The sequence below is a fragment of the Corvus moneduloides genome, chromosome 13 (genome assembly GCF_009650955.1).
Source record: "Corvus moneduloides isolate bCorMon1 chromosome 13, bCorMon1.pri, whole genome shotgun sequence".
Classification (NCBI taxonomy): domain Eukaryota; kingdom Metazoa; phylum Chordata; class Aves; order Passeriformes; family Corvidae; genus Corvus; species Corvus moneduloides.
In genome coordinates, this window is record NC_045488.1 from 6,685,355 (window position 1) to 6,701,629 (window position 16,275).

Genomic DNA, 16,275 nt, shown 5'->3' on the forward strand with positions numbered 1-16,275 from the left:
TCTGCTGCTTTTTGCAAAGGGCTGTAACCTGACTGCACTTTCTGTGCAGATGTGTGCACCTGCAAGCTGCCACGTTACCAGCCAGGCCCCAAAATGCCCCTGTGAGCATCACTGTCACCCAGCAGTGCAGAGCTTCTGGGACCAGCCGCAGCCCCAAGCGCTTGGCTCTCCTCCTGAGCAGATAAATACTGATTCTCTCTCCCCAAGCCTAAGTGAAATTACTACCTGTAGTGGGGGCAGAAATGGTTTGTTCTTTGTTCCTGCTGAGACCGAGTTTCTAAGAATGTTATACTGTCTCCTAGGCTCATTTAACCTTTCACACCTGCTGTGCTGCTCACCTAATGCCCATGTAGGACTGTGGAAAACCTTGCTAGAACTTCTAGTCTTGAAGGATGAGCTGAAAGTTAAGGAAAGTTCTTCTTAACTAATAGCAATGCAGGTGCTATACTATTACTATACTTAAGTGGCAATTAATAGCTTGAGTCAACAGCAGATCTTGGTCTGCCTCCTGCTTGGATTCATCCCTACCTGATTTCATCTTATACCTCCTAAAGTGCCAGCTGTGTTTGGGCTTTTGCTCTTCAGAGAGCTTTGGAGCTCGGTTTGAAAGCACTCCTGGCACCATACATAATTTTGAAAAGATAAAGTTGTCAGAGGGTCTGAGAACTGATATAACCTGGGAGAGACACTGCATGATACCCAGCCCTAGTCATGCACTCCAGCTCATTACAGAGGGCTCAGATCAAGTACCCTAGGCACAGAGATGAATAAGTGATTTTTTGTAAGCCATTTACTATAGAAATACAATTTTTAAAAAACACTGAATATAAGCCACACATTTGACCTTCCCCTAATGAACCCATTTTTCTGACATTATGTTTATGATGCACTCAGAAATTAAGCTGTCGAGTGTCTGCTGGGGTGTTCTGGCAGCTAATTCCTTCTTGTGGATTTGTAGGTCTGGGACAATGTGCTATACTGTTTAACAGCCCAGTACAGGATGAACACACTGATGCTGGCTGTGGTTTGGTTTACAATGGCCTTAAGGTAAGGAAGGGACTTCTTTATATTTTTTGGGAGAATAAAGGGGTATTCAGAGTCTGAATAGTTATTTCCACATGTAAATAAACTATTACAAAATTAATCCTGGTCTTATATTAAAGAGTCTTTGTGAACTAAGCCTTGCTCTCCTACAGATATTGATCAATCTGATTGCTTTATATGAGGTAAAAGGTGCTTTGAACAAATCAGGACTTGAAAAGTTGTCGGTAGCACAGTAATGTATTGTCTCTCTCACTTTTAGATCTTTCATTTGAACTTGTCCACACACACACAAAAATAGACACAATCCCACCAGATTCTCAGCTATTCCTTAGTCTAAATCAAAACCACTTGGGCAAGCCTAAATCTAAACTACAGGTAAATTTTGCCTAATTCTCACCTGAACAGCACGCTTGTAGAAATCAGCCAAATTTGTTTCTGTTCTGCTAATCTCTTGGGCAGCAAAGTTAGCACATTTCTTTATTCCCCAGCCAAGGGGAACTGAAATGAGTGGTCCTGCTTCAAGTGAAGGGGAAAGGACCAACATGCTTCTGAGATCAGCAGAGTGCTTAGACTGCAGAAACATTTTGCTCAGTCCTGTGTCAGTAGTGAGCAAGAATTTGTGTCAGACATGCATTCACATTTGGAGTTTAACAAGTTTACAAGTTGTGAAGCAGATCGTGGGAAGAATCTTGTATCCCTGATGTGTCTCCCAATCCTGCTCCAGTTACTATGGCCTTATTGTCTGGTTCCCTGACATGATCCGGTATCTCCAAGACGAGGCATATGAATCACGAGTGAAGATCTTTGATGAGGAAGAAGTGTCCCATTTCACCTTTAATTTCACCCTGGAAAACCAGATCCATAGAAATGGGGAATACAGGAACGACAAGTAAGTGAACAGAATTTGCTTTGATGTATTCAAACAGAAATAAATTTCTAGAAATCCTTTCTTTCTTTTCCATTTTCCACCAACTCGAACCTCTCTGTTGTTCTTTTGGACACTCAATCTAAATTTCTCAAATCCCAAAGGCAGTTTTTGACAGACAAAATATCATTTTAATCCCATTTTTCCACATACTCTGCCTCAGTCACTGACTTCTTCAGAACCCAAGGGGTGCCTGTGAGGAGTCCTGCTTCCAGCAACCCTGTGTTGGGATCACCTGGCTGTGCTGGATGCAGAAGTGTCTTCTTTTTCCTTTGCCCACACTGACATCTACTGGGCTTGGGTAGCCACTGGTAATGAAATTGCTCTGCTGCTGTATTTCCAACATAAAAAGCTCTTTCTCTTGAAGTCCTCAGTATGAATTACCCCAGTCTCCATCCTGCAGCCCATGCTGTGCCATTAAAGCCTTGAGAGGCCATATGATGGCCATACTGAGGTGCTTCTCCCACTGCAGTCACTATCTCCCCAGTGATGAGTGTGTCACTTTCTCTTTTAGTATTTCACTCAGTGAATTTGCTCCAGCAGAACATCATTGCTTTCCTTCCTTTCTTTCTCCTATTTGTTCTGAACTTGGTGTTTTTTCTTCTGTATTCATCCTGGATCCCAATCACTCTGTGTTCCACAGCAATGTAAACCCTAAGCATTCCATTACTACTTTTCAAAATTCCAATAAAAAGGAAAAATACCCCCATGTAATTTCTGTGGAGATCTCATCACCCCAGGTAGACCTAACAGGATGATGCTCCAGCTGCCTTGCACCATGTGGGGAGGTCCCAGTGGATATTCAGTGTTACACAAAACACTCACAGTTTTACTCTTCACAGCTGAAACCACATCTCATTGCCCAGCCAGGTTGTTCCAGTCCCCTCAGAAACTATTTGTCTCCATTTCCTTTTTATATATTTGATAGACTTTGGTGGGAGACCCCAACGTGTGTCCTCATGTCCTTCCATAGACCTTCCCTGCAGCAAGGAGCTGTGCTTGATGATGCAAACCTAGCCCCACAGTTCCTGTTCCCCAAAAGAAAGTGGTGAGAAGTGGGTGTTGGTCAAATTTAGGGATTGGGGACATTTTTCTCATGCCTAGAGGAGGTGCTGAATTTTCACTAATTTCATTGAGAATTAAGGATCCTCAGCACCTTAAGACATAAAACTGATGTAAATCACTATTCTCCTGACTTGGCCCTCTCCATTTCAAATACCCAAAACCTGATCAAGCTAAACTCCAGTAATGCCCAGACCTTATCTCAGTATGGTTTACAGCTGTGTTTTCTTTCCAGCCCTTGGCTGTGAGCTACAACTCCATGGATCACCAGGCCATTGCTATCTAACTCTTTTAAATTTGGGTGTTAAGAAAGCAACCTGCAGAGGGAAAAAAGGCTTTCAACAGCCTTTGGGACTAAATACATCACAGGCAAATACATCACGGAGCAAATGCAGAACAGCTTAAGTTTTGCTGTAACCTGTGAGACCCTCTACATGGAGCAAGACACTGGAATAGTCTTCTTGTGGTATTTTGTGCATTAATAATTTCTGTTAGTAGGCTCAGTCAAGAAGCCCTGCAGTGCTCATTTAAAGGTGTAAACAACCATCATGTCACACTGTGTTAAAAGGGCTCAAGTCAATTAAGCTGCAGAGTATATGTTAGAAGGTTTTTTTTATCTGGTGACAGTCATGGTCTCTTTAACTAGAGCAATAATGCTTGTTCTTAACAGCTCCTTACATCTTCTAAACATGCCTGTGCATTACCTAATACATCTTCTCCGTGTCCCTGCAAAATCTCACAGGTAAATCAATATTGTGTCATCCTTCAGGCAGCCAGGTCACACATGTCACGCTTCTCATCAGAGGAGAAATCAATCACCTGACACAGTTTATTATTTTTAGTGAAATCTGTTTTCATTACATGATAAGCAATAAACCTCGAACAGAGATGGTTACAAGCAGAACTCAGATAATCTCCCCACTCTCTCCAGAAACCCCACTGCGTTTTCACTTAAAAAATCACTTTGAGTTTAAACAACTGTCAGAAACCTTTCACCAAATGGCTCAATAGGCTCCTGATAATGTCTGGTTTTATTTATGATGGAGGAGGGGGGAGAATAAGGAAGGCAGCAAGGTCAGCTCACGAAGGAAATGCCCTGCATTGAGTGAAATTCTGTCTTCTTCAGACAGACTAGACTGAACATGAGAGGATTTGTGTTGCCTCAGCTTTAGAAGCTCATTTTCTTAGATATGATTATTTTAAGGAATAGAAAAACTGCCAAAATCCTAAAATATCTATGTCTCTTAAAAAAACCCAAACCTTTTCAAACCCTTTTCTCTACTAAAACACAGAAGGAGTTGGAGGAGAAGCTACCCATTCGAACAACACCTTTTCTGTAAATGACCCTAGAAATTGCCATTAGTACTCTGTGTCTTGAAACAGCCACTGCGCCCTACACAGTGTAGAAAATATCTTAAAGCACAGTGAAGTTCTCTTTCCTGCCCCACAGATTTATTGGCATGAAATTCAAGGAAGTGAGATTTGAGGATTCATTATTTGAGGATTGCTACTTTGAAGATGTGAGATCCAGTGAGACCTTCTTTGAAAACTGCACCGTCATCTCTACTGTCTTTTATAACACTGGTAATGGGATTCCTGCTATGGTTTCATCTCCGTAACTAGGAACTATTTTATCAGAAAACTGTTCTGTTAGAACTATTTTATCTACTTTCTGGGAGAAAGGATGGTAGGGATCTGTGTGTTTGAGCACGTGCTGGGTAATGAAAGTGTTGCTGGAGAAAAAGAGGGTGATGCATTTGGAAGGAGACCTCAGGTTGCTCCATCAGTGGTTTTAACCCCATGGCTTCTGATGTCTCTGGGTGGGAAATGTGGGAAATGTGTGGGAAATGCAAAATTCTGTGCTCAGGCCCTGACAGGTTAAAGTAATGGCAAAATTCTCAGCACTTTACAGCTCTACCAAGTAAAATTGGCGTAAAATATAATTTCAAGCCACTGGTGGTTGAAGATCATAAGCAGTAAAATAGTCACTAATTTATGCCGAAAAAGCTTTTAATTTCTACTCTAATAAAGAACAAAGTATAATGCTACGAAAATCAAAGCCTGCATTGCCCTGTCCTTGTGGCATGGGGATGATACCAGTCCAGGTGGCTCCACAAATAAAAGAAGTGTATGAGATTGCACCCACCAGGAGCCACGGACTCAGCTAGAGTTGGCCACTCTAATAAATTTCCACTGAAATAAATACTCCCTGGCCATTTCCATTGGATGAGAAACTCCTCTTGGGCCTTTGGTTTGGTTAGATCCTGGCTGCTGTTGCTGCTGTATGAGGGGCATTCAGCCAAGCAGGGTAAACCTTTGCCTCTTTCCCTCACAGATCTCTACGAACACAAATTCATCAACTGCAGGCTCATCAACAGCACATTCATGAAGGAGAAGGAAGGCTGCCACATTGACTTTGAGGAGGACAATGATTTTCTCATCTACCTGGTCAGCTTCCTGGGCAGCCTGTCCGTGCTGCCAGGCAACATCATCTCTGCATTGCTCATGGACAAAATCGGGAGGATAAAGATGATCGGTGAGTGGGGCCACCAGGTGATGGGGCAGGACGTGGTGGGAGTACAGCCCTGCAAAGAGCCCTGGTTGGTGTGAAGGGCTCACTGTGCCTGCACACTGGCATGGCTCTGGTGGGAATGAGTCATCCCCCTAACAAAAGGAGCAGAAGGATAAAGACTAGAGGGTGAGGCAGGTGATCTACTCCATGTCGTGGGCGAGTGACCTACTCCCTGCCTCCTCACGCAGCTTTTCCGTGTGTCTGTAACATCCTTTTTTTTTATTATTCTGCCTTTTGTGTCAAATCCTGCATGTTTTTCCAGTGTTCAACACATCAGGGTCAGAGCTAAAAAACGACCTCTTGGTACTGTTGCTGCTGAAGTCCAAGGCCTCTGTATAAATAAATGAACATTTTGCTTGTAGCAATGAATATTCACAGAGGTTATTTGATGTGGCAGCTTGACAGCACAGGAGTTCCCTCTTTTGGTTTTTTATCTGATTTTCAAATGATTGCACAAACAGCTTCAGAGACCATATGGTAAGTTAACTGACCACATCACAGCCAAGGAAAGTGCCACCCTTTAGCACCATGAGAATGAGTTATCACCTTATCAGCTTTATGAATACTTCGGGAATTTCTGGTGTTGGTGCCTCCAGCGTTCAGACCTTGCTCTCCAGGTACTATGGGAATCATGCCCTGAGGGACAGTCAAAGGAAGTTGATAAAATCAGGATCGATGAATCACTCTCTTGAGCTCACCTCTCTCTCTTCTGAGAATAGAAGGAAGGTTTAGCTCAGCCTCACCTTCAGACTGGATAAAGTAGAGCAAGATGACCCCACTGATGTGTCAGGAATGTAAACTGAGGGAAAATGAGCATTCAGGTGGTGAATTTGGAAAAGACTCAAACAAACCAGAGGGTCTGTGGGAAATAAATTAGGGGAAGATGAATGAGAATCAGATTGTCCATCCTGCAAACATGTCAGCATTTCAGCATTTTCATCTGGAATTGAGATGACAGCTGGAGCCCTGAATGCTTATTTCTCCTGCAAAATGAAGAGTATAGGACAAAAATTACTAACGACATGCTGAAATGTTTCACTATGGAATTTCCAATTGAAAGAGCCTTCTGGCGTCCCACCTGTATCACTCTGTTGAACATATTATTTCTGGTCAGCTTAACAGGAGCACTGAATTTCTCTTTTGTGTTATGTGCCTCGCTGGGGCTTCAGTTCATTTTTATCACATCCTGCCAAACCTTCTCTTGTACAAAACAGCAGATCTCTTGGTGCCCTCACTGTGACCAAAGCTGGGCTGTGCTTTTGCAGCAGGGAGAATATCATCCAGACTACACTGTGGGGATGTAGTTTGGCCTTGTACCATGGAGGAGAAGTGGACACGGAGTCCTGCACAGCAGCTTCTTATACTCAGGCCACTGCAGTGGCAAGATGCAACATCATGTCCAAAGTAAAGCATTTTAGTTCCACTTCAGCATCCAAATTATTTTGGATGGTACCAAATTGACTCCAAAACCACCAGAGTTTGCTTTTCTGGCAATAAATGGAGGTATTTCAGTGATAACAGAACATTCTGGTGAAAAATAGTTTGATTTTTCACAAATTTCAGCTTTCAGATGAAAACTCCCAATGGGGCAGAAAGCAGTGATGTAGCTATTAATATTTCTGAATCTGAACTGTGCCTAACTGAGCATGAATGCTCTCACTTTCTCCCTCGGTGATGTTCATAAAATAATGGCTCCTGTGCAAATGTGCCATGAAATCTAATGATGTTCTTATAATTAAAAGAGACCTCAAGTGCTTCATACAAGTGACTGTAAATTATCCTAATTGGGACTAGAAATGTGTCAAGTGACTTCAATAAGATATGAAATGCACAAGCTTATGACTTGACACTCAAGTTGAAAAACCTTCACAATGATGCTTCCTCCTCATTGACTTTCATGTTTACTTGCCTCTTCTCTTCTTGGGTCCATCTGGAAGTCTGAGATGCTGGAAATTTGCCTGGAAAAGCCTGTCTTCACAGTCTTTGTAGAGCAGGACTATCAGCAAGATCAGGTGGTTGAGAACATTTTCAGGCTGGTTTCCAGCATCAGAGAATGACAGATAGTCAACATCAAGGTGTTTTCGGATTCTCGCAGATTTAATTCTTATTGGGATGAAATGCCATCACTTGAAAGCCATTTTAACAACAAATGTGTTTGCTCAGCTGTGGACAGGGGAAGCTGATGCCAGGGTTTCTGTTGGTTTCTGCCCACAGGCGGCTCGATGCTGATCTCCGCCGTGTGCTGCTTCTTCCTGTTCTTCGGGAACAGCGAGTCGGCGATGATCGGCTGGCAGTGCCTCTTCTGCGGGGCCAGCATCGCCGCCTGGAACGCCCTGGATGTCATCACCGTGGAGCTCTACCCCACAGACAAAAGGTGCTCAGAATATTTCTCTTCTCAGTCTCACCCTCTGACTTTGTCTTCTTAGCTCCCGATGGAAAAAGCTGCCCTAGAGACGTGTAGGTGGGGGAGCTATATATTTTTATTTATTTTATTTTCACCAGTCCTTCAGGGCTGTGTAATCCTGGATCAGCACAGACATTTGCAAGCGTAATTCTGCATGCATGGCAGATTGAACACATGGATCACATGGACATATGGAAATTATGGGCTGATAAATCAAAGAATCATTGAATTGTGATCTCACAGAACGGTTTGGGTTGGAAAGGACATTAAGGATCAGCTAGTTCTAAACCTCATGTCATTTGCAGGGACATCAAATGAGAATGTACTCTCTCATTTCCATGGATGTGCATGGAAGTCAGGCCTTTCACACTGAATCCCCCAGCCTCTCATCATGGCTCATCACTGGGACAGCCTTCCCCTCCAAAACCTGGAGACAACCATGTGAACTGAGTGATTTGGGACATAGGGAAGCACAGGAGACTTTGGGACAATGTCCTGAAGATTAAACCTTTCCTTACAACATCATTTTAAGCCCCTTTTTGCCTTTTTCAGACTGTTGTGGGAAGCCAGAAAGGAAGGAGAGGGACTGTGCATTGAAAGCAGTGTGCTTTTAGCTTCTGGGTGAAACATGATTTAGAGGAGAGCTGTGGTTGTGTCTCTGGTGACAACCCACTCGAGGCAGCCCTTGGAAGGGCTTTGAGGAGATTTTGTCCTGCTGTCTTTGGGGAGGGCAAAGGCAGACAGAGTGGGCCATTCTAGGGCTAGGGAGAAGGTGAGATGAAAAGGAGAAAGGAGTACTCACAGACATTCTCCTCATTCACACAGACACGCAAAACAGTTGCATCTATTTATCTATGTATTTATTCTGCCCAGTTTTACTTGCTAGAAGCATAGCCTGGGTGACATAAGAGCATTCACAAAATTACCCATCCAAACCTTCTGTAGTTGTTCCAGAACCTCCCTCCTAACAACTGCTTTCTGCTTTCCTCTCCACAGGGCAACAGCCTTTGGCATCCTCAATGGGCTTTGCAAGTTTGGTGCCATTCTGGGGAACTCCATCTTTTCCTCCTTTGTAGGGATAACCAAGGTGGTTCCCATCCTTCTGGCCTCCTCCGCTCTGGTTGGAGGTGGCCTGCTCGCTTTGCGCCTGCCAGAGACTCGAGAACAAGTCCTGATGTGAGCAACACAGGCCAGGGGGCTTGGGGTGGGGGGCAGATGTAGAAGAAGAACAAAAAAGAGCCATGTCTGAAACACCCAAATGTTCATTCTATACTGTTCTGTCGACACCTCAAAGAGAGACGGCAGAGGAAAAGAAGAACTCGCAGGGATATAAACAAAACCACCGTGTCTGACCCTTTTACAACCACGACTGGTGCATGCAGCCCCCACACACCTCTTGCAGAGCTTGGGTTCCACTCTGCCTACGCTGGGAGCCCCCATCCCTGTCCATCCCACTGCAAGGACACCAGATGCAGGCAGTGGCTCTGTGCACGTGTGTGCCCACGTGGCTGTGACACGGGGGGACAGACCCTGAGCCGTCCTGCCTTTGCCCAGCTGGGAGACCCTGCCCTTCCTGCCCAGCACTCCTTGGCCATCCTCATCAGCTGTGCTCAGACACGCAGAGCACCCAGGGGGAGGCAGGTAACAAACCAGCTGTAAGTGAGCTCCAGCAATAGGGGTGAGAGTTGCAGATGTGGCCAGCGGCCTCAGCTGTCTTTTTTGGATTACCGCTCCAACCTCCTGGAAGAGTGAGAGTCCTGATTTCTCGAGGATTTGAGGGTGGGTGCTCAGCTCTCTGAGAAGACTCAGAGCTTCAAACCCTTTACTGTCTTCATTTGGGCACAGGGAATCACTAGGCACCTTCTTGCTGTGGAAGAGAAATATCTAAATAATTATATATATATGTATATGTATTTACTCCTACTTGCAAACGTACATAAACCCATTGAAGTGATCAGCTATTAAAATTTAGGATTTTTAATTACTGCACCCTTAAGAGGATTTTAAGAGTGACACTTAAAACAAATCCCACTAGTTCAAGATTATCAGGAGTAATGACCAACTTAGTGACACTTTACATCAAGATACCAAATATTTAAATGTGTTAGTGGCTGGGAATATATATTTCTATAATGATTAAGAGGGATTTTTTCCTACAACTTTCACAGATGAGAAATTGATATGATATTGGAGCATTCCACAAACCAAATGTGTACATACTATCCAGTGTAAATAGGGGATTTTTCCTAATACCTAGAGTATGGTAGCTGTGAATTTACCAGCATTTTAGCCATATTATTTGAAGAATATGATGCTTGATTTTCTAATATACTTGGGTCTCATTGAAACACTGTAAGCACAGTTACTTAAAGCCATTTAACTTGTTACACAGGGAATGCACACAGCAAGCTTTCACTGTACAGAACATTAAATTCCCCATTAAGTGGCACAGTTTAGTTTGATATCCTGTGGAGAATATTTCTGAAATTCGTGTGCTCTTTTTATCATACGAGTTAAGTCCTGTTGCACCTAGAGGCAAAGTGAGTTGTGTATTTTGGGGTGTGTTTTCTTGGGAAACCAGAATGAAAAGCAACCTGTTCAATAACACACCAGTGCTCACAATGGATGTGATAACACTAATTATATCCTTTCAACAAGCTCAGCAATAGACCAGAATTGATCTGAAACCATCACACAGTACAGGGAATTTGTCAAAACAGGATATTTTGTGACATAAAAGGTTATTTTGTATTTTTGCTGACGATCTTCTCATTTACCTTTTGTTGTATCTTCTTTCTTGGCTTTGATTTTTGCTTTTTTGGTGTTTTTTTTGGTTTTTTGTTTGTTTTTTTAAGAAAACCAAATAAGGCTAGGCTGAAATCCTGCAGGACTGATGTCTCACACCTCTGCCTTGGCTGCACAGGGACAGTCCCTTGTGCTCAGGCTGGCTGGCCCCAGGGCCAGCCCAGGCTGCAGCTGTGGGAGTCAGCGTGGTGCTGCTGCAGGGGCAGCTGAAGGACACACAGCAGGGTTAGATCACAAGCAGCAAATCCTTGCCAGTGAGGCAAAAGCCTCTAATGAGCATCACTTTTATCATTGTGTCAATCAGGGATAAACACTCATGGATCAGCTAGGCTACAACGGACTCTTTGGGATTTTTGACCTTTATTCTGAGGTTTATGAAATTGATAAAGTCACAAGCTGCTGTAATAATCGAGCTTATTATATCTCATTTCTTCATTTTATGGGTATCTTAGGGCTTTTTTTCTATTATTAATTTGATTTATTTGTCTTCAAAACAGCAAGGTTCCTTCTCGAAGGTAGGGGTGAATGTAATTATGTCCTTTGGCAGCAGTTCACAGCTTCCGTTCAGAATCACAGCCCAGAATGTGTTTTTTTTTTCTCTAAGAATATCTGGTCCTTTTGCATGATGAGGAGCAGTTTAAATATGTATTTTAGCACAAAAGATCACCATGACCTTTAGGTTTCATTCATTCTGTTGGGCTGTTTGCCAATTACCACATTGCCACTGGGCAGGGAGGCGAAATTTTGTTTCATTTTCTGGACTATTCACTTGTGCTGCTCTGAGGAGCCAGAACCTATTTGTTTGAATATTTATTTTGCATAGCATTCTTATTTACATATCACCCAGTGCTCACAGCAAACCTGGCTATTTGTGCTCTCCATTGACATTTTGCAATGACATTAATGACATTTATTTTGCAAAACTTCCCTGTTAATTTTCAGAGAAGGAAGAAACTGAACTCTCGAGGAGATAGAAATGGCAATGTAATATTAGGAAGTATTATCCAATCTTAGAAACCTTTCTTCCTTACAGAACAGCTCGTTCACAGGCTGCTAAACCTCACCTCACAGAATAGCTGGGACAAGGTAAAGAGCAATAGGATCTCATTATCAATGTCACCTGGAAATTCTTTTCACCCCTAAATCCATGGGTCAGTCACTTGAGAGCTAAGGGATATTGCACATTTTGGGACAAGGATCCTTCCCCTGGCTTGACCAGAGAGTTTGTGACCTAACAGGAGAGAGCAAACATATCACAGCTGGCATATGAGAGCCTGAGATAAAGGGCAGCAATGAGCAGAGAAGGAAGAAAGGAAAAGTTATGGAGAGCTCACATCACCTAGCCGAGATGCCTAGGACTGGATTGAATGGATTCCCATTATTCTCAGCTGAAAGGTAGAGGCAATGCATAGGACCTGTGCTGAGCTGAAGATGACTTGCCCTGGATAGCCCTGCTTCTTCAGGGACAGAGAGATCCAGGGCAACAGCTCCAGCTCAGGCACTGCCTTTGTGACACCTGGGCTGATGTTTCCCACCCGGTTCAGTGGGGACAGGCTTAGTCAATATTCCCAATGTGTTTGTTTGTTGTCCTTGCCATGGTGTAAATCAGCGTAGGTGTCACACCGCTGCTCTCCAGAGCAAAACAGCTGCTGGGTGCAGACCCCTCTGCATTGGCTGTGGCTTGATTTGGGCTCAGCTTCAAGCCTTGGCCACCTGTTAGGCTGAGCCTCAGCCACAGATCCTTGAGCCTCAATCAGGGGAAGATTTCTCTGATAGCTCAGCTTAATTTCTGCTGTAAAAGCAGCATTGCCCCCGCTGTGCAAGGCCCAGCATTTCTCCTCCCTCACTTCCCCTGCCCACATCTGCCACAGTGAACTGTCTCTGTCTTGGATACACTGGACCATCCATGGAGAAAATTGCTGACCATAGGTCCCCTGATGATCTCTGCACAGCACTATTTCCACGGATTCATGAACTTCACTGCAACAGGGACACAGACAAGACAGGGGACTTGCCTTAAATCCCAAAGATCTCTTCTAGAGGACAGCTGGATCCCCTCACGCATGTGTGGCACACCAGTGCAGCCGCTTAGCCAGAGACATTGTGGCATGGGAAAGGTGGGGCTAGGGAACCCAAACTGGCCTGCTGTGACTTTGTGTCTTTGGCTCTACAGCACTGTAATGGGGGGAGTCCACCGCTGAATTTCTGAGCATGCAGACACAGACATTTATAGGAACACCAAGCGCTGTTGATACAATTATTAAAGACCAGTGGTATTACAGTAAGAGTTCTGCCTCCTTATATTCCCTGTTAAATCAACAGGTTGTTGTAAAGTGATTTATTTACTCCAGTTGTGCAGGACAGCTCCTGTTACTGCCTTTGGCTCTGCTATGTCTTAGTGGTGGTGGCTGCAGCTTGTGCTGCGTGGGGTAATCCCCTCCTCGCCCATAGGAACATCACTCTTTGAAATTCCTTGAAATGCTATGGGACTTACAAATGGTGGGATATGGATCTTTTGGACTATGAACAGGGTCAGTCTTGGAAAACCCACATCCAGTGTCAGAGGTTCTGGACACTGGGCAGTGCTCAGGCATCCTGATGTCCTTCAGTGATACTGGAGAGGCACTGAGGGATGTTCCCTGAGCCTGGGAATGCTCCAGCCCCAAGGCTGGGTCCACACATGGGCATAGAGCAGGACTGCATGGAGCTGAGCTTTCTGCAGATGTCCAGGTCCCTTCCAGGTCCTGCTTTGAGACCTCCAACAGCAGAGTACACGCTGATGCTCTTAGGGAGGCCCTAGGTCCATTTATACTCCCTGCTTTCGTCCTTTGACTTTCCAAAGGACACACAAAACCTGAGAGAGAATTTTTAGGTTTATGTAGATTTGAACCCTATGCATTTTATTTTGCATTAAGTTTCTCCCTCAGTTTCTCACCATTATATTAGCAAATGCTGCTTTTAGGAAGAATCAAGCCTGGGAACTGTGAAGGAAACAAAATGAAATAAATTTCTTTGCTGTATGTGATGCTAGTGCTGTATAAATGTACACACCCTGCAAGTCCCACTGTAAATAACACCTGGTGTCGTGCTTTAATGGAAAGTTTCATTTAGATGTTCTGTCGACTCTGTGTGTGAAATAGCCAATTCCAGTCCCTTGGTTCCTTTTCTTCATTTAAAACCTTCTTTTTTTTTATTATTTGATCTGTGTCTGGTCGTGACTGGAAATTGCAGCTGTTCCAATGGACTTTGTTCTCTCTGTTACATTAAAAGGCAGGAAGAAAAAGAATGGCTCTTGTAGTGTTTGTGTTTAATGTACATTTTGAGCCTTTTTACAAGGGCTGTACTGGGTAACTTTGTACCCTGACACTGTGGGGGCTTTCTCTGATATTTGCTACTTGTTCATCCTTCCTCTCTCAAAAAATCCCAACTCAATTAAGTCTCCCTTCTATCACAATCCTTTCACACCGTGGACTTCCAAACACAGGACATGAGAAAATCTTTACCCTTAAAAATTTTCTGGTCGTAGGAAGCATGAAAAAATCTTTAAATGCTGTGCAAGACCAAAAAGCTAAACTCTGCTTTGTGACAAGAATACGTCCCCAAAAAAGCACTGATTTTGAGGCTTGGCACACCATTTGACCACAGCATAGTCCCTTCTTGGATATATTTCTAAGGATGTGAGCTCTTTCTTTTTTATTTGCAGCTCTCTGTATGTATCTAACTGTCCAGGCCATGCTTTCAGAGCAATGAAACTGACAGCAGCAACTGCATGGGAGAAGAGCTCATGGCACAAGCAGTGGAGGCTGGCTGCCAGACTGTGGGGTTTAAGCATGAATTTCTTTATGTATAACATAAAATGCAGTGATCCCACTTGTCCTAGACCCACTGAAGGGTTTAGATTTGAGTCAACTCTGGCTTGTTAAGAAATTTAAGTGCTGAAAAGCTGTTGGGTAAGTAAGTGATTAGCCTTCTCACCACATCCACTGCAACATGCTAAAGGTAGTATTAAAGTGAGAGATAAAGAGCCAGAGAGATTGGAAATGTAGTAAAGAAACCATAAAGGTACTTCCATCATCAGGGGACTAAATCAGCATTTTCCCTCAGCTCAGGTTCAGCTGAGTCCCATAGGAGCTGTCTGAGCTGGGGTCCCCCTGGGTGAACCAGAGGCAGCAGCAGTTTGGGATTGGTAAGGACTGGTCTCAGGTGTGAATCAGTAAGGACTGGTCTCAGATGGGAGCTGGTAAGGATTGGTCTCAGGTGGAAGCTGCCAGCTGGGAATTTTGCAGTGCTCATGTCCAGCTGCAGAGAGCAGAGCTATGGAGCCACCCTTCTGTGAGTTCTGCCTGTAGGAAAACGTGCATCAGCAAACACCATCAGAAAGCATTTTCTACAAAGTGAGTTTTTAGATAAAGGTCAGAGATTTGCACTGAAAGCCTTGGAGGTGCTTTTGAGTTGTCCTCACTCCAGGCTAGTTGACATTCTGCATAAGGCTGAAGTCTCAGTAAGCAGAAAAATCCCATATTTGAATGTTCAAACAGGGTTGCTGATAAAAACAGTGCATAAAAACCCCTGACTAATTTTAAAGTAGGGCGCAGGGAATTTAAAAACAGGATTATGTGACACGGCTGCCTGAGATCACATAGGATGGACTGATTGGTAAGAAAACCTTTGAAAATCTGTGTTCCTGCTTTTCCATATTGATGTTTCTGCCATGACCATCTCATTTTCGCTATGTGGATTTTCTGGCATGGCTTCTCGTAGCTACTAATAAATGACCCAGATTCCCTGGATGTGCAGGTTCATCCAAGCTGTCACAGAAGGTTACCTGGTGGAGGAAGAAGCCTGGAGATGATGGCATACCTAGCAGCCACAAAATCCAGCAATAGGTCTGAGCGATGCTTCTGAATTCTGAATAGGTGACTCCATATAAGGAATATGATTTCAGTCAGATTATGGTAAAACAGAAAATCCTTTTGCCAGTGCTCCTGTGTCTCACATCCTTGTTTGGGGACTTTTAAAGTAGAGACCAAACTTGGCAATTCAAGTTCACATTTGTTGGAAAGACAAGGGAAGAGTAACAACTTGGCCAGGCCCTTGTGGATTGGAAATGGAGCCCTGTTATTCCAGCTTGGGGCAGAAATTGCTGGAGACTGAGCACCCTGCCAATGCACAAACACTGGTATGATTATGGGGCTGATATTAAATGTGTTTGTCCTTTTCAGACAAGTTTTTTGTAAGCAGATGATTATAAATCAGAAAAAACTATCAGAAGATTTTCCTTACCGTTCTCAGTGAGCAAGGAGAATTAGCTGAAGAACTTTCAGCTACCTTGGCCCATGATAAAGCAAATAGTTGGGATTATATATAATTTTTAACATTTTAAGTGCTCAGAGTTATTACTGCACTGACCCATAAAGTACTATTTGCAAACACTGAAAGTCAGATTTAAATTTATCGTTCAGG

At 43.6% G+C, this 16,275-nt stretch overlaps 1 protein-coding gene across 3 annotated transcripts in view; it reads left to right on the forward strand.

Annotated features, from left to right (window-relative positions):
- The window catches only part of SV2B (synaptic vesicle glycoprotein 2B), a 64,921-nt gene extending 50,823 nt beyond the window's left edge, over positions 1–14,098 (forward strand). For all 3 annotated transcript variants that reach the window (XM_032122930.1, XM_032122929.1, XM_032122931.1), the window contains exons 8-13: positions 959–1,047; positions 1,769–1,933; positions 4,482–4,615; positions 5,367–5,567; positions 7,818–7,977; positions 9,004–14,098. In XM_032122930.1, the coding sequence (XP_031978821.1) occupies positions 959–1,047; positions 1,769–1,933; positions 4,482–4,615; positions 5,367–5,567; positions 7,818–7,977; positions 9,004–9,187 (933 nt within the window). In that variant the 3' untranslated portion in view covers positions 9,188–14,098. The remainder of the gene's footprint in view (positions 1–958; positions 1,048–1,768; positions 1,934–4,481; positions 4,616–5,366; positions 5,568–7,817; positions 7,978–9,003) is intronic.
- Positions 14,099–16,275: the final 2,177 nt, after the last annotated feature.